Here is a 21625-nt window from a genome sequence, read left to right on the forward strand (position 1 = left end):
CCGTTAACGAATCTTTTTTTCTTTTTTTTCTTCTTCAGATTCAAAAGATTCAAGTCACTGGGATGAACAAAAAGACCCACAACCATTGAGTCAACCCTTTTCAGATATACGGTTTAAATAATTACATATTCCAAAATGCTAACTCTTATTGGCTATCATAGCTCCTCCTATTCCGGTGCTGACCAATGAATGAACAGCTTTTGCATTCGCACACGCCCACAATCTCAGTTCACTGTCCCCTCCTTACCGACTCTCCCTTCCAGAGAAAAGGACTGCAGTTTTTCATGAAAAACCGTGAAAACTGGATTTTTTATCGGACGTTGACAATGAAAAACGCTTTCTTCCGTTATTCATGCTGACTCTTCTTGTAAATCCGGCCCAGGTTTCACGTGAGTGCGCTAGTTTCTTACCGTCGCCTCTTCCAAAATTAGGCTCATTTTGTCATTGCAGCTAATGCGTTGATACATAATGTTGAATACTTCATTGACATTTGTACAGGAGACAGACATCTCCGTGGCTTGATGGCTGAAATCAGCCCCCGTTCTTTGTAAACGTTACCCTCGGTTTTTACAGTGTTCCAATGTCCACCATCTCCGAGGATGTGAGGAAGTCTTAAAATATCTGCAGGATGTTGATTCACCTGTAGTATGTCATGGGGCTGTGCTTTGGGTCGACGAGTTTGACACAGGTCTTCATGTTCCATTGTTTCACTCAGCATGCAGAATGAACGTCATGACATCACATATTATATGCACTTTTTTTTTATAGTGTCCGTACGCTGTGACCACTCCTGCATAGATATCTTTTGTCTCTTGAAGTACATCTTGTAAAGTTCATGCAAGGCCTGCTGATGAATCATCTAAATTAGGTGTTTAATTTGACTTGTTTGATGCATATTGTTAATGACACTGCATGTCTGTATTAGCGATCAACAACGTTTTAAAATTATTTTTTTCTGATAGGCCTACTAATTATTTTAGCTTTAAGTGGCCCATAACCGATTCTTGTTTTTAATTACGATTTATTTCTGATTTTTGATATAGTGGAACTCAAATAATCACTTGACAACAGCAAAAACACATTATGCATCTAATTTAAATGATGATAAGGAGAACATGTTGTCACATTAAGTCAATTATGACAATGTTGAATGTGTCCAACACACACACACACACACTGTAATCTATCTTCACGGATATATAGAGCTCAAAATGATCAACCTCTTTCTAGTATTTAGTACAGTTTACTACAGATACTTCTGAGAAATAAGTTGCAGTCTTACATCCAAATTACTCTTGTTCTCTGCGGCATTTATTCCCTCATAAGTCTGTCTCAAATTGCTTTTTTCTTGTCTCCTCAATCATGCACGATTGCTCATGGATGTCATGAATTTGACTACAGAAGCGGGCAAAATTTAAGCCCTTTTAGTGTTCCATGCATTAGTTGCGAGTAAAAGACGTTAAATATTTCATTTGGTGTAAATGCAGTGCAAGACTAATTGGGGTTGTTTTAAAAATGACAGGTTTGTAAGTGACAAAGACAGTATAATTATGCTGAACAGGTTGCCATGATGTGTTAATACATGCAGCGATTAAAATGATATCTAATGTATATATTTCATTATTCTGTGGTGACTCATATTGATTTGTAGTCCAGATACTGAAAGACAGACTATACAATCATCAGGCAAGTGTGGCACTGAATGGATTTGCCAAAGTAATGATACAATAAGTCCATTCAGTTCCCAAGGAGCTACTAGTTTAATGTTAAACCACATGAAGAGACTTCATAACCCCTTTTCCATCACGCTTGTTTTGTGTCCTCTTTTGGTACCAGAAACACCTATGTAAAGTATGAATATGCTAAAATAAAGTAGAGTCTTAAGAAAGTTTTGCAGGGCCGTCTGCTCAATATACAGCAGCTGTTGCCTGCTTTGGCACAGAAAATTCTCAGCTGTTCCTTTCACAGTGTCTTCATCTGTTTGAGAAGAAGGATGAAAGTGTAGGCTTTACATCAGTAGGCTTTACATTTTCCCCCAGCTACAGATTATGCATTGTATAACTGCATTATCACTGACATGTAGAAATGTTTTGCTGCAGTGGTGTGAGAATCTGCTTTAGCTCTGAGTAGGATGTTAATGCATATTCAGTGACCTTTTGTTGTTTGCTTCATAAATGCTGCTGAATTCTGAGCCTAACTGGTTGGATAGTGAGATGCTACGCTGTAACTAGACTTACACCCCATATGTGATGAAGATAACATGTTACTGGTGTTGAACGTGATGATTGCAACAAAATGAAACCAGCCGCTGTTTATGGTGCATTTTATCCAACAAGGAGAATAGCTGTGGAGAGGTCAATATTCTGCTTGTCATGTCATGTTTAGTGTCTGTGCAGGGTTTGGTGAAGGTTCGTGCTGGACGGATGCTGTAGGTTGATGTTAAGCAAAGCAGACAGACTGACAATAGCCTGTTCCTGGTGAATCGATGTATGGGAATCACGTCTTCGGGAGAGTGACAGTTTACTCTGCAGTCCTGCCATTGAGTTGACAGACAGGGGGCTGGGCGGCACCCGGTGGTCTGGAATATTTTACCTTGCAGAAATGTGAAGTTTGTGTATTTCTCTGTGTGTGTGTGTGTGTGCGCAGAAGAATTTAACTTGTTACACACAAGTGCACTCGTGCATCACAATGAATGTAATCATGCTGACTAGATTTGTCTAGGTAGTGTGAGATTGATTTTATTGGATGTGTTGGATCTCTCTTCTTTCTTTCTTTCTCTCCCTCAGTCTTAACCTGTGCAGTCAAAGTAATGAAACATTTAAATAAGACGTTTTTTTCATTAAAGTACTTTTCAGACTGACTAGTATTTCTTTTACAACTGACTATATCATTACTGTTTAATTTCTGAGAGCATAAGAACTAAATAATCATTGGACTACAAAAATAAAAACCACTGAACCACAAATTAGAACATGCAATATATTATACATATATATATATATATATATATATATATATATCTTTGTTGTGTACTGTTAAGCTTCAAATGCGTTGTTTCTCACTTGAGCATAAATGTAAGCAAAATGTAAAAATACTAGTGCTGTCAAATGATTAATCACGATTAATCACATCCAAAATAAAAGTTTTTGTTTACATAATATTTGCGTGTATGCTGTGTATATTTATAATGTATATATAATTACAAACACATGCATGTATACATTTAAGAAAAATATGTTATGTTTATATATTAAATATATTTATATATAATATAAAATATAAGAATATAAATATATAAATGTATATACATGTAAATATTTTCAAAATATTTACTGTATGTGTATGTATTTTATATATACATAATAAATATACACAGTACACATACATATAGTATGTAAACAAAAACTTTTATTTTGGATGCGATTAATCGCGATTAATCATTTGACAGCACTAAAAAATACATAATTTATTAAAATACTGCATTATTTTATTTTGCGAAGACTGTTGTTGTTGTTGTTTGAAACAAAGAAATTACCAACTTATTTGAAAAGTGTACTGTAAATATCAGTTAAACTAAAAATAAAATAAAAAATTACATTTGTCACATTTAATGAATTATGCAGTATCCTATTATAAATACCCGATTTAGTTGAAAAGTGTAAATATCAGTAATAATTAATTCATTAAAATTATATCCTATTTAATGCATCGTGCAATATGACCATTCAAAATTCATACCATATTTTTATAGGTTATTTTTATAAATTACATAAAAACAATTATATTTATACTTATAAACAAATTAATATATTTAAACAAACAAATGCATTTAGACTATTCAAAATTTAGATCATTATTTTTTAACACTATAATACTACAGGTTGACATATCTTTCTTGACATGGCACATTTTCCTCCATCTGCTTTCATTCACAGAGCTGTTTCGTTATGTTATTGTGGGTTAGTGCAGATGTCCAGGTGACCTCACCACATTGCTGGTGGACAGTAACACAAGTTTATATAGTGTGACTAATGACTGCTTTGGAAAATGTGGTATAACTTGTACTGCAGCAATTTGCCACTGCGTCTTATGTCATTTACCAAAAGACAAATGGCTTCATTTTCATCCTTCTGCTTGTTACAGTGTACTAATGAGTCAATATGGTGTTGAATAATCATTGGGTAAATGATATGGAGTAACTGATAGGAATTAATGGATGGATTCATCCATCTGGTTTTAAAGATGCAGGGTGCTGTGCGGCGCAGCAGACAAGGCTTTCATTAGGCTGAACAGGAGCCAAGCATCTCCCAGTGGACTTGGCATCTGGGCTGCCGCAGCAGGACAGCCATTCCTTTATGCCTCATAACAGCACTGTTTAGTTATTCAGGATCCGATGTGATAAGAAATTCATGAACTGTCTCATTTGTGATGATATCTAGTCTTGGTTAGGTGTGGATGAAGATCAGGGTTGATGTTATCAACCTCCTCTTTTCCAACAATGACCGAATGACTGTTAGTTCATCTGATGGTAGAACCAAAAGAGTGACATTATTATTGTCAGAATAGGCCACTCAACATACATATGTGACTGTTTATTGTGACACTGATAAGAAGTGGATTGTGTTGACTCTCACACGTCAAGTAATGCTCTTGTATTCATCTACTTTCACACCAGCTTCCAATACTTTTTATTTATACTGATAGAAGGGTATTTCTTTCGCAAGACATTAGTTTTATTTTAGGCATATTTACTCTTTTGTCAAGGCAAAAGAATCATTTTGAAGAATCAGAATCTTCACACATACATGACAGATCACGTCTTTTAAGCTCAGTTTTTACTAAATCACTAAATCAGTGAGTTGAACTTGAACTGGACTAGTCAGATTTGTGAATGAATCATTTCTTTGAGTAGCTTATTTTCACCAAACTGTTGATTCTGTTCACAAATTGGACTGAACAATTCATTGATGAATTAGACTGGGCTGCATTTTCCAAAAGCATTGTAAGCCTAAGTAGATTGCAAACACCATTGGTGCCAATGGTTTCAATGATCTACTTAGGGTTATTATGCTTTTGGGAAACACAACCCTTGTATGGTTCTTGAATTCAAATCACTGACTTAATGATCCGATTGATTCATGAATCAATCTTTCAGTCCAATTTGTGAACTGGATTAACAATTAATTGAAAAGAACCAACTCAAAAAATGTTTATTTGCAAATGGAGCTGATCCGGTTCTTGTGTTTAACTCAACAACTTAACATCAAGCGGTTCTTAAATTATCATGTCATCAGAAGACTTGAAATATATAGCAGATGAGTCTTTTATGCTGTGTTTTGTCCTTATTGGAGCTTGACAGATGTGCTCACCGTGAACTGTGTATGGACGAAAACTGTTTAAAGATTATTTATATATCCTCTATTTGTACTCTATACAACTCTGTATAAGTATTTATCTATCCCTTTAAGCAGTGGAATTACTTCTCAAATGTTAAACACAGCGCCTTGAACTCTGACCTTACAGATTTATAGACAGAACAATAACACTAAGACTATTGCTCATAGTGCATAGTCCAACTGTGAAATAAATTGTGCAATAGTCAGTCAGTGTCTGCGAGCCATATTAAAAGCAGTCTTTTGTATTTGTTCATTATTCATAGATGGACAGGCCAGATGTGGATGCAGCATCAGGAAATAACTCTTTCATTCCAGCCTGTCCGGCCCACGTCTGCAGTTTAAACATGACATATAAGGATAAAGAAACTCAGATGCATCACTTTGTTAGTGCTCTGTGACTCATGGCATCTCTGTAAATACCACTTACGCAACTCTCAGCATGCAAGATCAGCCTAGTTATATGTCTGTGCAACTGCTTCCTTGTGGTCTGTAGATTTCATAGATTTCTAAAAAGTTTGATCTGTACTAAAACCTCACTCTGGCGACTGGGTGTCGAGGGTCTTTGTAATAGTTTTCTTCAGGCCTGTGATAAATTGCTTATTGCTTGCTGAGTGCAATATCCTGGAATTATACACAGGTAATGGAAAGAGGCACATGGTGTCTTGCTGAGCTGTTTCGCTAATGTTTATCAATATCAAAAAAGTGAAATTTATGGAAATTATGCAGTCTTGGACTCTCTGCTCAGCTCTATTGTCCTAAACAGGCAGCTTATTATTTTGGTAAGCTGTAGGTGGCAGGGGGCAGGCGGTCTCTGTCCCAGGCAGATTAGACTCAGACTGATTTTGTTTTCTTTTTCCTGAATGTAAGCCTCTGTTACAGTCTGATTGAATGCCATCCCTGCTGAAAAGGTCTTAGAATGGGGCATAAAGAAAGAAATATGTTAAAGGCCCTTAAAACCTTGTGCATAATACAGCCCAGGAGACTGTATTACAGTATATTAATATTCTGTTTCAGCATATACACCTTTATTGTGTTCTGAATTTTTTTTTTTTTAAATTAGCTTGTTGAAATGTTGCATTATAATGCATTTTTTCTATACACTATTATTTTGATTTTGTAAGATTTTTTTATCCTAAGCAACAATCAGATGATGAGCACTGCAACATTTAGTACAAATTGTAGTCGCCGTTAATTTATGCTTCGATAACAATATCCATTCAGCAGGAAACCATAAATCAGTGCATGGTGAAGTCAGTACTGACTGCTGTACAAAGAACTCTAGAGCAGTACTTGCAATATTCGCTCTGTTGGTCCTCATTATTCTGCATCTATCTGAGACATCTAAAGACATACTTCATTGTGTGGTATATATGAACAACATAAGTGCTTGCAGCATTGATGAGATATGTTTCTTGAGCACCAAATCAGCATATTAGAATGATTTCTGAAGGATCATGTGACGCTAAGACTGGAGTAATGATGCAGTAAATTACATTTTAAATGATATTAAATTAGAAAACCGGTTTTAAATTGTTACAATATTCACAATTACTGGAAAAATCGGTGATTAAAAATCAAAATATTGACCTCTTTAATATTTTCACCAAGGGTAAACATTTTTCTTAAGAGGGTGTGAATATACACAGATTGTGTTTTCAGAGGTAGTGCGTATCTGATCCAGGCTATTCATGGCGGGTTTGGCTGCAGGGGGTCATTAAGCTCATTGACACAATGTGAGAAAGATTGGACGAGAATATCACGCAAGGTGGCTTATGGCCACAAGTTTATATTTCACGTATTAAGCAACATTAACTTAATATTGCATATGCTTAACATTGCATATTGCATTGTGAATACTTACCCCACATAGTGTGACAATATGACCTTTGAAACACAAAACTAGGTCACTAGCTAAAATGTCCAAACTTTCCCTTTTAAGCTTGAGTCTGAACAAAAGCTCTAAACTAAAAGTAATTTTAACAGTCCAATTTTGTATTGTATTTTATTTTTTACAGGATATGGCCCACATGTAGACTCCAGTGACAGACTCAGGCCTGGTCTTTTGAAATTTCTACTCAGCTTTAGAGTAAGCATGAGAATCTAGAGAGCATAAAGAGAGGGAGAGACAGCGAAACGCGGTCAAAGAAAGAGGGAAGGGCTGCTGTGATGTCAGCGTTGAGCTGCGGGTGGGAGAGCGAGGGGGGCTGCGCTGGTGTTTCTTGGTTACAGGGCTTGGCTAGAGCACGCAGGAAACCAAACAATGAGCTCTGCTTGAGAAAATCCACAACCCTGTCTTTTGTGTTTTTCACAACCATGGATAATCTTTCGAGTGTTTTGTGTGTGTATACATGGGAATTAACGCCCATGTGTAGTAACTAAACAGTGGGGCCAATTTACTATATATATGTTTGCATGTTTCCCAACAGCTTATTTTGGTGTCAGCATCATCCAGAAAACAATGCTGGTTGATCAGCTAAAAATTAAGATGTTTGTTATTTCAGTTTATCAATTCAACAACAGTTTTTTTTTCTTTGAAAACCTGCATATACGAAGAAGCATTTGGTGTAATTTTGTAATTTCGGTTTGGAAAATTCATGTAAATTCAGTGTTTACCACATACTTACACTGTTTGTGTGGCGCCACTTCCCCTGGGGGTAATATGTATGTATGTATGTATGTATGCATATAATGTAAATATAAAACAGCAGACGGGCTTATTGAAAGTGCAGATTCATTCTCTACCAGCAGGAGACACTTTAAGAGTGGCAGAAATAGCAGTTTCCCCGGTAATGGCTGTACTTTATCAGGCATTATAGGAGAGATTAAATGGAAATGACATCAAAACTTTTCTGAAGACAATCAGTTCTCTTCCAAAAAGATACATTTATATAAAAATACCTGTGCTGCATTTGATTTTGTCAAGTCAAAACCTTTTGGAAAATAATTTTGTAGTGGTCAGTGTTGATATTGTGGCGGGCCGCTACAAATAAATCAATGTATAGGAAACCCTGAAATTAATAAAATGCCAAGCTTTACAATATTTTATTGGGCAGAAATTGTGAGTAAAATATCTTTTAAAAATCCTTATACAGTATATCAACAACTTTAAAAGTAATTGGGCCTTTGAATATTTTTGTGGACATTTGATGGGCCTTGGAATCAAAAAGTTTGAGAACACTTTTGACCTATGCGCTCACATCTAGCATTTTTTGGCATGTCTCATGCATGACATGGCTTCTAAAAATGTGGTGCTTAAAAGAAGTTCAGTTATTTTAAAAACACATCACAGCACATTTTACAAAGCAGAAATGTGTTCCATGTGAACGGCCCGTTTATTCACCTAATGATGTTCAAAGGATAGAGAAGAGCTAAATCTAGATGGGTTATGTTGTCAAACGTATCATAATTATTTTTTTTAAGTGTTGTTGGTTCAGGTGTCTAGTGCAGTGATGCTGTACAGTCAAAACAAAGGATGCCAAATGCAAGAGGTCCGCTGCTCTTTTGGATGTCCGTTGCCTGATTTGCATAATTCCTTTAGTGAATTTGGTGCTAATTTAGTTTATTTTCACACATCTGCCGCTGTTTTGGTATCAGCAGGTAAAATTTATTGTTAGTAATATTTCCCTACCTCTGCTGTAATAATAAGGACAGTTGCCTTTTTGGACCGAGAGAGACAAATCTTTTCCTCTTTCTATTCATCCCAGTGGACTAGTTAATCTCTCTCTCTCTATCTCTCTCCCTCTCTCTTTCTCTCTCACTGTAAACACATAGGAAGGAACTTAAAGGATTTTTAGGAAGTGCAATTTAAAAACTTCCTTATTGCCCTTCCTCTTGTGAAGAGACAGAAATGAAAGGTGCAGCACTCAGATAAATAATATTTCAAATGTGTTTTTTATGAAAGTCTGAGTAAACAGCTTTAGGGAGCATAAAGAGAACAGAATATGAGAGAGTGAAGCGCCGCAGCTCTGCAATTAGCTGTTTTTCTACAAGCTGGAAATGAAAGATTACTCCAGAAGTACAGAACATCTGACGCTACAGGTTAGTCTTGAGGGAATTGGGAGGCTTCTAATCACAGTATGTGAGAGATGAGTTTGCAGTTTACCTGTCTTCGCGCAGCAGCTGTGTTCATTTTACAAAGATTATGTAATAATTATTAAAAACATTTAAATAAATGATGGTTAAATAAATACATTTGTTTCTGAATTGTCAGAGTACACATACAGTCTAAGCCTCATTGAAAATGTTACAAAATTAAATTTAATAAAAAAAAAAAAATCTGACCTCCATGCACCAGTTACAGTTACAGTGTTTCTCCAGCTGTTCATGCTTGCTGTCTAAGAGGAAGTTCCTGACATGTGGCTTGTGTTGCAACATGGAATATAAAAGTCATATTTTCAGTAGACAAAATCCTCACACAACAGGGAATCAGATGCGGGTCAGAGATGGAAAATCACGGCAGATGAGGAAGCACATGGACACTGAAACAGCAAACAAAACCATGTGCTGACACAAACACATTCACACAGACAGACATATGACTCTCTCAATAACAGAGAGACTGCTATGTTTTGGGTATCATGGGATTTCACATCCCATTTGTTTGTGGAAGATAAACTGATGTATGTGGATGTATCAGTCTGAGGCTGAGCAGACAGATGTTCACATGGATGTGTGTCATGGATATAGTTGCAGGCTAAAGCTGTTTTCTATTTTAATATATTATTAAAATGTAATTTATTCCTGTGATGCAAAGCTGAATTTATCAAATGATCCGTTCAGAAATCATTCTGATATGCTGATTTGATGCTCAAGAAACATTTCTTATTATTATCAATGTTGAAAACATTTGTGCAACTTAATATTTTTGTGGAAACAGTGATAATTATTTTCTTTGATTAATAGAAAATTCTAAATAACATCATTCATTTGAAATAGAAATGTTTTGTAACATTATAAATGTCTTAACTGTCATTTTTGATCAATTTAATGCATTGTTGCTAAATAAAGATATTAAGTAAAAAAAAAATCTTACTGACCCCAAGATTTGGAATGGTGGTGTATAAAGAAATGGGTTGCAACTTTTTAAAGCTTGTTTTTTGTTTTACCCTTGTCCTCTACCAACAACAAGAAATAACATATAAAAAAAAATACGACATCAAAAAAAAACAAAAAAAATACTACAATAATATTTACTTACCATCAATCACTACTAATCAGATTGTGTTATGTAATTGTGCAAAATGTGCAAAAAAATGCAATGAAACAATAAATTGTAACAACAAAAATTGTTTCTTTGTATTTAGTGGTCATATACACATACATGGGATTGTAAAGATGAAATAGACCTACAGCTGTACTCAAAGATTACCGTTCTTTCTGTCTCTCTCTTATAGTCTGAGAGGCCTCTGTCTCTTCATTTGAATGCCTCTCACGATGGCTAAGCGGGAAAGCGGCAGCACCAGTCCGGTGGTGCGTCAAATAGACAAGCAGTTCCTGATGTGCAGCATCTGTCTGGAGCACTACCTCAATCCCAAAGTCCTGCCCTGCCTGCACACCTTCTGCGAAAGGTATCTCAATAGAAAGTCCCTTGTGCATGAATGAACAAATTATTACAATCGCACAATCATAGCCTGAATGCTGCTTTCACAGTATGCTAAAGACTGTCTGTGTTCACTGGTGTGGAAGAAATCTGATAAATGCTGGCCAAAAAACTGCCGCTTTGGGGGTGGGTGTGTCTGTAAAATCACAGCAGTCTGGTTGTCTTGATGATGATCCTGTGTTGGGGATTAACTAACTGGAACATAACACATCTGTACATCTTAATTTTTTTTGTACTATTATATTATAGCAGAGTGAACTAAGGTCAAGTCAAGTAACCTTTATTTGTATGGCGTTTTATACAATACTGATTGTGTCAGAGCAGCTTTACAGTGTCAAACAGGAAAATAGTTTGTCAATAATGCAAGAGACAATATCAAAGAGTCATTTTTCCATCTTAAATCAGTAATAATCCAACACGGTTGTCTGTCTACCAGCTTACATATGAAACATTTGGGAATTTTATAAATTTTAGTGAAACTGTCCAGTCCCCATCTAAATGCCATTTTAGGTATTTTTCTATACTTATATATAAAATAATATTTTGAATAATTTTAAATGTATAATAATAATAATTTTATATGTTAAAATTATAAATGTTAAAATTTTAAAAATGAAATCATAATTATTATATTAAAATAAATTTAATTAAATTAGTGTTTTTAGTACTGCCACAGCCTAGCCATATTTAGAATAATAAAAAAAATATATAATAATAATTAAATAAAAAATTATTCAATAATAATTCAATTATAAATTAAAAAAATCTTTTTTTGTTTAATGCTGCAACAGTTTAGCCACATTGAGATAATGTTTACATAATTATTATTTACAAAATAATATAATAATTATTAAATTTAAAATATATATTTTTTTATTAATTAAATAATAATAAAATAAAGAAAACAAACTATAATTCTGAAATGTCAGAGTACACATTCAGTGTGAATTTAATACACTTCTATTTTCTTTTTTTTTTAATCCTGGCTGCCTCCCATTATTTTTAGCCTCTCATTTCCATAAGTTCAACATTCAACATTCTCACCACTTGGTCTGCTTTGTGCAGGTCTGCTGCTCAGCTCCTATAGAGAATAAATTGAGCCCCCTGAACTCCAACACAGTGAACATGTACTGTTTGACTTAAAGCTCTTCCAGGACTTCCAATATCATGGCAAAGCAATGACTCAGATGCTGGATTTCAGTTTAGAATGGCTGTCATATGACATCATGTTTAGAAACTGCCCAGTAAGGCAAAAACAGAGATGACCACATTCCCTCTGCCGTCACTGGCCTGGAATGTGAGCCTCAGTTTTTTTCCGCTTCTGTCAACAAATCATGTGTCCTCACATGACAGTTATTTGCTCTCATTTCTGTTACTTTCTATCATCCTGTCAAAATATTTACCGCTAAAATTTAATGAGACTGAAAAATTAAACACAGACAGACCACTAGATGGATTGATCATTCATTTCAATAAACACGCCCCATTCATAAACAATCCAACCTAAAAAAAAAGTAATTCACCACCACTTTTTAATAATTCCACTCACTTGTTTTTACACCCTTTCCATCACAGATGCCTCCAGAACTACATCCCCCCTCAGTCTTTGACCCTCTCCTGCCCAGTGTGCAGACAGACCTCCATCCTGCCTGAAAAGGGTGTTGCAGCACTGCAGAACAATTTCTTCATAACTAATCTGATGGAGGTGTTGCAGAGGGAGCAGGACTGCCCCCGTCCCGAGGCCTCTAGTGGGCTGGAGTCGGCTAGTGCTGCTACATATGCCCCGCCCCTCTCCTGCCCCAACCACGAGGGCAAGGTGAGCTTGTACAGATGAGAATAGAGCAGTGGCCTCCTACTATGAACTACATGTACATCAAAGACATGTGGGGGATAGTTCACCCAAAAAAATGAAAATTCTGTCATTAATTACTCACCCTAATGTCGTTCCACACCTGTAAGATCTTCGTTCATCTTCGGAAAAGAAATATTTTTTGGATGAAAGATATTTTGGATGAAATCCAAGAGCTTTCTGACCCTCCATAGACAGCAAGAAGAAATTGTTGAATAAAGTCATTATTTTTATTTTCTTTCTGCGCAAAAAGTTGTCGTAGCTTCATAAAATTACGGTTGAACCACTGATGTCACATGGATTATTTTAACAATGTTCTTACTACATTTCTGGGCCTTAAACGTGGTTGTTCCCTTGCTGTATATCCAATGGTCAAAAATCGTAAAACACTAGTAATTTACCAGTGGAAATATTTATTAATTTATACTGTTGTAATATTTTTTAATTACCTAGGAAAAGTATACACTTTTGAAGTGGTATTTGCGAATTTCAAGTCGAGATATTATATATTTTGAAATAATGTAGTTATGTGCATATGAATAACTCGAGCAATTTCTTTATTGGCAGTGGTGTTTTAGTATTATTTATATACTATTATGGTTTTTATGAATATTTTGAAATAACATTCATTTTTATATTTTCAGTTTTCTTTTCATTTTGTTAAAATTTTTGGTTCAAGTTTATCTTAATTTTTATTTCAGTTGTAGTTTAGTAATTTTAGTTTTAATTGTATTAATTTCAGCTAGTTGTCAAGGCTTTTTAAGTTTAAGTTATTGATCTAATATACTGTAGTATTTATATTTTATTTTAATTTTACCTTTATTTACCTCCTATAAACAATTTTTCTAATATTTTAAGATAACAATAACAACACTAGTAATTTACCAGTGGAAATATTTATTAATTTATTGAAGTATATATATATATATATATATATATATACTGTTGTAATATTTTTAATTAGCTTTTATTTGTATGTTTTCATTTTTATTTTTAGCAATTAATAAGTAGATTTTTAATTTTAAGTTTTAGTAATTTTGTTGTGTATTCTATTTGTTTAGTAAATTAGTTTTTGTTTTTAATGTATTTCTATTTAGGTTAAATTTATTTTTATTTCAGTTTTAGTAATTTTAGTTCTTAACATTAAACATTTTAATTTTAATTTTTTTTTTCTCTAAGTTTACGTTTTACATCTAATAATTTATATTTTAATTTATTTCAGCTTTATTTTCAATAACAATACAATTTACAGTAGCAACACTACCAGTGAAAGTATTTATTAATATATTTTCAGCTATTTGCTGTTAGATTTGGAAGATTGATTATGAAATGACGGTCTGTGCAGCATTTCAGTTTCTTTTTGGCGTCCTCTGCAGGTGATGGAGTTTTACTGCGAGTCTTGTGAAACGGCCATGTGTTTGGAATGCACAGAAGGAGAGCACAGAGAACATGTGACCGTTCCACTGCGGGATGTTCTGGAGCAACACAAAGCTGCGCTGAAGAACCAGCTGGATGCTATTCGCAACAGGTTCATGCAGCCAAAAATAATACTAAACTCACTGTTAATCTAAACCAGCATTTGCAGCTCATATTTAACCCATTCTTTATACTGTACTCTGAATCTTCTTGTTTTTTAGGTTTCAAACTAAGTTATTTTAAGTAAATAAATGAGAATACTACAAAAAAATTAAATACTACAATTTTGATTTCCTTTCTTTTTGAAGATTCTTTATGTAGTCACTGCTGTGTTTGCAAAGCTCAGCTGATTGAGTCCCATCATGACCTCCTTCAGGAAAGTTTGCCTGAACATTGTCCTCATTCTGCATCCACAGGCTTCCTCAGCTGACTGCAGCTATAGAGCTGGTAAATGAGATCTCCAAGCAGCTAACAGACAGGAAGAATGAGGCAGTGACGGAGATCAGCAATACATTTGAGGAACTGGAGAAAGCACTGCATCAGCGCAAGACTGCCCTCATCACTGACCTGGAGAACATCTGCAGCACCAAGCAGAAGGTGAAAAGCTTACTCCTTAAAGGCATATAATCACATTTTGTTGCTTTGCAGTCTGAAATGAAAACGGACACAGTTTCTGTTTTATCCAGCTGTATTTACTCAGTGCAGCTTATAACATCCAAGTGAAAGCTATAACACCAATATCTCAGGAAACATAAAATAATAAAAAAAAAATAGAATTTATGTGTTAAAATAATAATTTATTATTGACGAATTGTTTATTATTTAAATATTATTTTAAAAATGTAATAATAAATTGACCACATCTGATATCTAAAATTATATATTTCTGCAATAAATTAAAATGAATTTTCATTTTATTTTATTTTTATTTGATTATTTTATGTTACATGTTACATGTTATATGTTACAATTATATTACATCAAGCAAATTTATTGTGTTTATTAATATTTTGAAGTAGCTTTTATTTTTACATTTTCAATTTAGTAATTTTGTTGCATGTTCATATATATATATATACTATAGATATATATATAGATATATATATATATAATTATTTATTTATTTTATTTATTTATTATTTATTTATTCAACATTTCTTTATACATGAAATATATATATATATATATATATATATATCTCATATATATATATATATATATATATATAGCTCAGGTATTTAAAAATACAATATTTTATTTTTATTTTATTGAACAAACATCTACTGTAATTATGATCAACTGCTTATGTTGTTGCAGGTGCTGCAGACACAACTCAATGCACTACTACAAGGGAAGGAAAACATCCAGAGCAATTGTAGCTTCACAGAGCAGGCGCTGAACCACGGCAGCCCCACTGAGGTGCTCCTGGTGCAGAAGCAGATGGGAGAGAGGATGGGTGCTCTGGCCCGCCACGCCTTCCCTGAGCAGCCCCATGAGAACAGCCACCTGGACTGTCAGGTGGAGACAGAGGGGCTGCGCCGCTCCATCCAGAACCTGGGAGTCCTGCTCACCACCAGCACCGTGGGCCACACCAGCGTGGCTACTGGAGAGGGTCTCAGACATGCTGTTGTCGGGCAGAATACCACTGTTACAGTGACCACTAAGGTTAGTGATGATGTCACTCTTGGGATTAAGTTCAGTTTGAAAACATACTGTCCATTTCAGAACTGTTGAAACTAAGCGGTTTTGCTGCTGTGTCCGCTATAAGTTGCATTGAACAAGATGTTTATACAGTTAATTGTAGTCCTAATTAGAGATGCACTAATAAAAAAATTCTGGCTGATACCTGTAAGTAAATAATCAATAATAGATGAATAATTATTTTAATAAATTCAGACAATAACTGATAAAACTATTTTATAACATTCAAATATTTTTCAATAAATAAAAATGAAAGTAAAAATGTATAAATATATATTTAATAATATAATAAATCTATTACTTATGTTCATAGATTTAATTTTAATCGTTGTGTATTTTTTATTAAAATTATTTGTTATTTGAATATTATTTAAAACATCTAAACATTGTTTATGAAAATGAATTACACAGATGTGTAATTAAAAAAGTATTAACGCTATAATAAACAAATTTGTTTCATTAATTTAATTTATATTACTTTCATATGTTAATTAAAATGTTTCTATTTATTTATTTATTATTTATATTTATTATAACTTATAATAAATTTTTATAATCTCTCTCTCTATATATATATACTGTATGTATGTGTGTGTGTGTGTGTGTATATATATATATATATATATATATATATATATATATATATATATTTATTTTAAATAATAAAATAAATGGTCTTCTTGTTTATTATTTATTATTTAATGTAATTATATATTTTTTTTTACTACTTATTTATTTTAAATAATAAAATAAAACATATATACTAAAAATGTATAAAATGATGTTTAATTTACTTAAGAGATTAACAGTTTTATTGATTATATATAATTTATTTTTAAAAATCTAATATCTAATGTTGTAGGTTTCATCTAAAAAAAATCACCATTGTTCCCTTAAGCTAGATAAAACACATGTTGTTTTCAGACCTTGTAATAAATGCCGTAGGTTTATTAGGTTTGGAACTGAAGCATCTCACTGCCTCCTCTAGGACAAAGACGGTGAGCTAGTAAAGACAGGAAATGCTGCACTGAGGGCTCAGATCAGTGGTGCAGATGGAACTGTCACCGTAACGGACATAACAGACAACAAGAACGGCACTTATGAGATTGGCTACACTCTCCGCTCAGAGGGTGAGTTCTCCTTCTCCATCCTGCTCTACGGGCAGCCTGTAAGGGGCAGCCCCTTCCGCCTGCGGGCTGTCAAACCCTGCGACGCCCCGCAGTCACCCGATGATGTGAAGAGACGTGTGAAGTCACCCGGAGGAGGTGGAGGGGGTGGAGGACATGTGCGCCAGAAGGCGGTGCGCAGACCCTCAAGTATGTACAGTACAACGAAGAAGAAGGAGAATCCCATAGAGGATGAACTCATCTACAGAGTGGGTGAGTGAAGATTACATTTTCAGCTACATTTCAGATTGTCTTAAATATATTTTAAAAGTACGTTTTGTGATATATTTGATGGTTTAAATTAAATTGATTTTATAACATGATAAATATATTTCCTTAATTGGCAAGATTTACAACATATATTTAGCTTACAGTATATTTGAATTATATTTTGGTCAGAAAAACGTATATTTTTACCATATGCGATTCCAGGCTATGGAAAAGTCATGGAAACTTCAATGTCACTGGAATTATTCATTTAATAATGCAATAAAGTTGAGCTATAAAGATAAAAAGGTCATGTCTGCATTCTGCTTTATTGTTGTCCTGCATCATAATGTGTCAGCTGACGTCTTATTTGATGTGACAGGGACAAGGGGTCGCGAGCGGGGGGAGTTCTCCAACCTGCAGGGCATCTCTACCACCAGCAACGGGCGAATCGTGGTCGCTGACAGCAACAACCAGTGCATACAAGTAATACTAAGTATCCTGACGGGCGACTTTTAACAAGTAAATGTGGAGCGCATGGCCAGAATCACTTATATTTGCTGCATTCTGTGATCTTCTAGGTGTTCTCCAATGATGGTCAATTCAAACTGAAGTTTGGGGTCAGAGGTCGCTCCCCTGGTCAGCTCCAGCGTCCCACGGGCATTGCAGTGGACATGAATGGTGACATCATTGTGGCCGACTACGACAACAAGTGGCTTAGCATCTTCTCTCCAGACGGCAAGTTTAAGGTAAGTTCCATCTCTTTTATGATAGTAAAAAAAAAAAAAATTATGTGTATATATATATATATATATATATATATATATATATATATATTATATTATATATATATACATATATATATAGATATATATAATATATACACTATATAGTTTTAAGTAATAACTTTATAAAATGATCAAGTTAAATTAAATTAAACATGATACTAGAAGTCGTAATTTTTTTTTTTTAAGTAAAATAATATTGTTTATTCATCATAAAAAATACAATAAAACATAATGTCAGGAATTAGCTTTTAAACATCAAAAGCTTTCAATACAAAAACATGTATTTAAATACATTTTAGACATTTCTAGGCATGCCCTTCTTATTAACATATGTGATGGAGAAAAAAGTAGTAAAAAAAAGATTATTATGATTAAATGATAAATACTATTAATTGTAAACTATTAATAATACAATATGTATACAATATAAATATATATATATTTTAAAATATTATATTAAAACCAGTATAAAATGTTTCACTCACTTGAACTCACTTTTTCCAAGCATCATTCAGCCTTTACTAATTTATGTTGCTTGTGTTACTCTATAAATGTCTGCTACTTTGATTTGATTAATTAGTGATGTGCGTTTTCTGACAGAATAAAATCGGTGCAGGTCGGCTGATGGGTCCTAAAGGAGTGGCCCTGGACAAGAATGGTCATATTATCACAGCAGACAACAAGGCCTGCTGTGTCTTCATTTTCCAATCCAATGGCAAGCTGGTGACCAAATTTGGTGCCAAAGGAACATCAGAAAGGCAATTTGCAGGTAATATCTTTTATTTTGTCTTCTGATAAACTGGTCTTCAGCATTTAATTAATGGCCAGATCACATTTTGATCAGATGCCACTTTTTGTCTCTCTGCAGACAAAAGCACTCCGAATACACCGACAGAGCCAAAGCAGAGTAAATCTGGCCCTGCCTTCAGTGAGTTTTTTTTTTTTTTTGGTGAATTATTACTTTAATTTTGTGCATTTGGATAGTTATTATTGATTATTGAATGAGTTCATCTAAAAATGAAATGGGAAGCCTTTTAGGATAGTTGATTATCCACATTTTTGCATGTAGGTAGAGGTTGCATGAATCTGGTGTTCTCTGTGTTGCTGGATATTTCCTTAGAAACAAAACAGCACATTGAGAATGTAATGGTTGCTCTCTCTCTCTGTCTTTCTCCTTCTATGGTCATAAAGGTCCTCATTTTGTGGCCATAAACAACAAGAATGAAATTGTTGTGACAGACTTCCACAATCATTCTGTAAAGGTACGCGGAGCTCTTCTCTTTTACTGTAAATTATTGTTCCACATGCAATAACATACTAACATCAAACACTAACCAGATCTACTGTCTGTTTTTATTGGGTTCTGCCTCTAATTAATGTCACTTTATTGTAACTTTAGCTTTTTCCCCCCTGGATTTAATGTGGATTGTTTTGGATTTATGGCTTCTTGCAGGTTTACAATGCTGATGGAGAGTTCCTGTTTAAATTTGGCTCACATGGTGAAGGGAACGGCCAGTTCAACGCACCCACTGGTGTGGCTGTAGATGGCAATGGGAATATTATTGTTGCAGACTGGGGTAACAGTAGGATACAGGTAAGCTCTGGAATGTCCTGGTTTCATGTTAAATGTGATTGTATATTAGTTTTATAGTCTGGGCAAAGTCATTTATTTTTTTTATGTATTTTTGACATTTTATGCAATAACATTCTAAAATTATGTGGAAACTAGTTTATATACAATGACTCAAGTATTTACACACTTAAGTCAGAATTCAAAGTGAGATAACAAAAGATCAAAACTAATAGCTGCATGATTTCTCTGAGAATTAATTTTTTATTTTTTGCAATTACTCTCAGCCACCTAGCCCTATTTTATTTCATGATATTAATTTTATTTTATAACATAATTATAATTTTTTTTGTTTATTGAGCAGTAAATTAAAAATCTATTCCATTTTTACCTAGCTGTGTTTTATTTCTTAATTTAATTAAATTTTTTTAACATAATTATATATTTAATTAAAAAAAAAGTCTATTCCACTTTTCTAAGGCATTTTCGCAATTACTTTCAGCCACCTAGCCCTATTTTATTTTAGAATTTTATTTTTTTATTTACAAAAAAATTTACTTTTTGAGACATTTTTGCAACTAACTTTTATTTCATTATTATATTTTTGTACTTTTTTTTTACAAAAAAAATAGCACTATTTACATTTTTAATTCTATATATATTTATATACTTTCAGCAATTACTTTCAGTTTTTTAGTAAAATTATATTTTTTTAAATGAAAAAAAAAAATTCAAAATTCACTTTATGGACATTCACTGAAAATGCTAATGGTAATAAATTTGTAAAATTACTTTTAGTGACTATATCATTTGTCGTTCAGGTGTTCGACAGTTCTGGCTCTTTTCTGTCATACATCAACACGACAGCAGATCCTTTGTATGGTCCGCAGGGTCTGGCTCTCACGTCAGATGGCCATGTGGCCGTGGCAGACTCTGGAAACCACTGCTTCAAAGTCTACCGATACCTGCAGTAAAGACTCGCCGTGATGGAAGAGTTAATATACTGTAAGCTCTAATGTCTTTGGCATTTCATGTTTTCCTTTGCACAAGTCTCTGCACACAAAATTCCAGCCATTTGACTAATGCTGATGTGAACAAACCCAGGGCTTCATGAATGTTGCATCCCTATTTGATGAATTTGCATTGATTTGTGTTAATAGTCACTTCCTTAATGAATGTACACTGAACACAAGCAAATAACACAGTCTCTGTGTATATAACAGTGACCGAGGGCAGCTATCTGCATGCTTTTACAAAAGTCTTTCTTGCAAACCTTAAATGCTGCTTGACAAACCCCTCCGTTAAATTGCAGGGAACAAAATGGTGATCAATAAATGTTTTCTGGGTAAATCATTAATTAAACAGCTTAAGATTGACCTGTGGATGGCGCTATCTTACATCAAACTGGCCTTTTGTGCATTGACTAGCTGAGCATGTGTACGCATTTGTATCATATGGTGTAAATCTGATCGCCATTGATTTGCTGTAGTATGGTTTCAGAGATCCACTCTCTCTAGTGTGCAGAAGCTCAATATTAAGGTAATCCTAAAACCACTTTTATTTACAACGTAAACCTCATTTAAAAACATCCTACCCCTAAACTTAAAAGCTATCTCCTTATACGTCACATGGACTTTCTACATATCACTGAACACAACAGCACAATTGACATATTGCATGCATTTTATTCACCTAAAAAGGTTATAAAGCAAGTTTATTTATTTTGTAAACAATGGTTAATAATGTTATTTTTCTAAGTTGAAGTGTTTTGTTTACCTGCAGTTCGGTGGTTTTCACAAGGTGTGCAAAGCTAACGTGTTGTGAAGTACAACTGAGTTTTTAAAAAAAATTTTATGCACATGATAGTCACCATGTCATTAAAAGGAATGTGGATCTGTCATATCAAGACGCCGCAGATATGAACTTAAAAAAT

At 33.9% G+C, this 21625-nt stretch overlaps 1 protein-coding gene across 3 annotated transcripts; it reads left to right on the forward strand.

The window, feature by feature from the left end:
- Window positions 1-209: 209 nt before the first annotated feature.
- On the forward strand, window positions 210-21232 carry LOC109104107 (tripartite motif-containing protein 3-like). 3 transcript variants are annotated; one of them, XM_042771401.1, is made up of 14 exons: window positions 210-389; window positions 10790-10963; window positions 12571-12811; window positions 14221-14372; window positions 14677-14857; window positions 15578-15925; window positions 16950-17340; window positions 17717-17820; window positions 17916-18083; window positions 18723-18891; window positions 18967-19050; window positions 19314-19384; window positions 19576-19716; window positions 20514-21232. In XM_042771401.1, the coding sequence occupies exons 2-14, from the start codon at window positions 10818-10820 to the stop codon at window positions 20664-20666; spliced, it is 2349 nt and encodes a 782-aa protein (XP_042627335.1). In that variant the 5' UTR covers window positions 210-389; window positions 10790-10817; the 3' UTR covers window positions 20667-21232. The 3 variants fall into 3 exon arrangements, with proteins under 3 accessions (XP_042627335.1, XP_042627337.1, XP_042627336.1); XM_042771403.1 differs by having other exon boundaries at window positions 14677-14827; window positions 15581-15925; XM_042771402.1 differs by having other exon boundaries at window positions 211-389; window positions 18991-19050.
- Window positions 21233-21625: the final 393 nt, after the last annotated feature.

Source organism: Cyprinus carpio, chromosome A15 (genome assembly GCF_018340385.1).
Source record: "Cyprinus carpio isolate SPL01 chromosome A15, ASM1834038v1, whole genome shotgun sequence".
In the NCBI taxonomy this organism is placed as follows: domain Eukaryota; kingdom Metazoa; phylum Chordata; class Actinopteri; order Cypriniformes; family Cyprinidae; genus Cyprinus; species Cyprinus carpio.

Bases quoted from the DNA above. Each gene is read 5' to 3' on its own strand.
- LOC109104107 (XM_042771401.1), top strand. From the start codon at position 10,818: ATGCCTCTCACGATGGCTAAGCGGGAAAGCGGCAGCACCAGTCCGGTG. The intron at 19,051-19,313 runs GTGAGTTTTTTT...ATGGTCATAAAG, and splicing joins TAAATCTGGCCCTGCCTTCA to GTCCTCATTTTGTGGCCATA. The intron at 19,385-19,575 runs GTACGCGGAGCT...GGCTTCTTGCAG, and splicing joins TCCACAATCATTCTGTAAAG to GTTTACAATGCTGATGGAGA.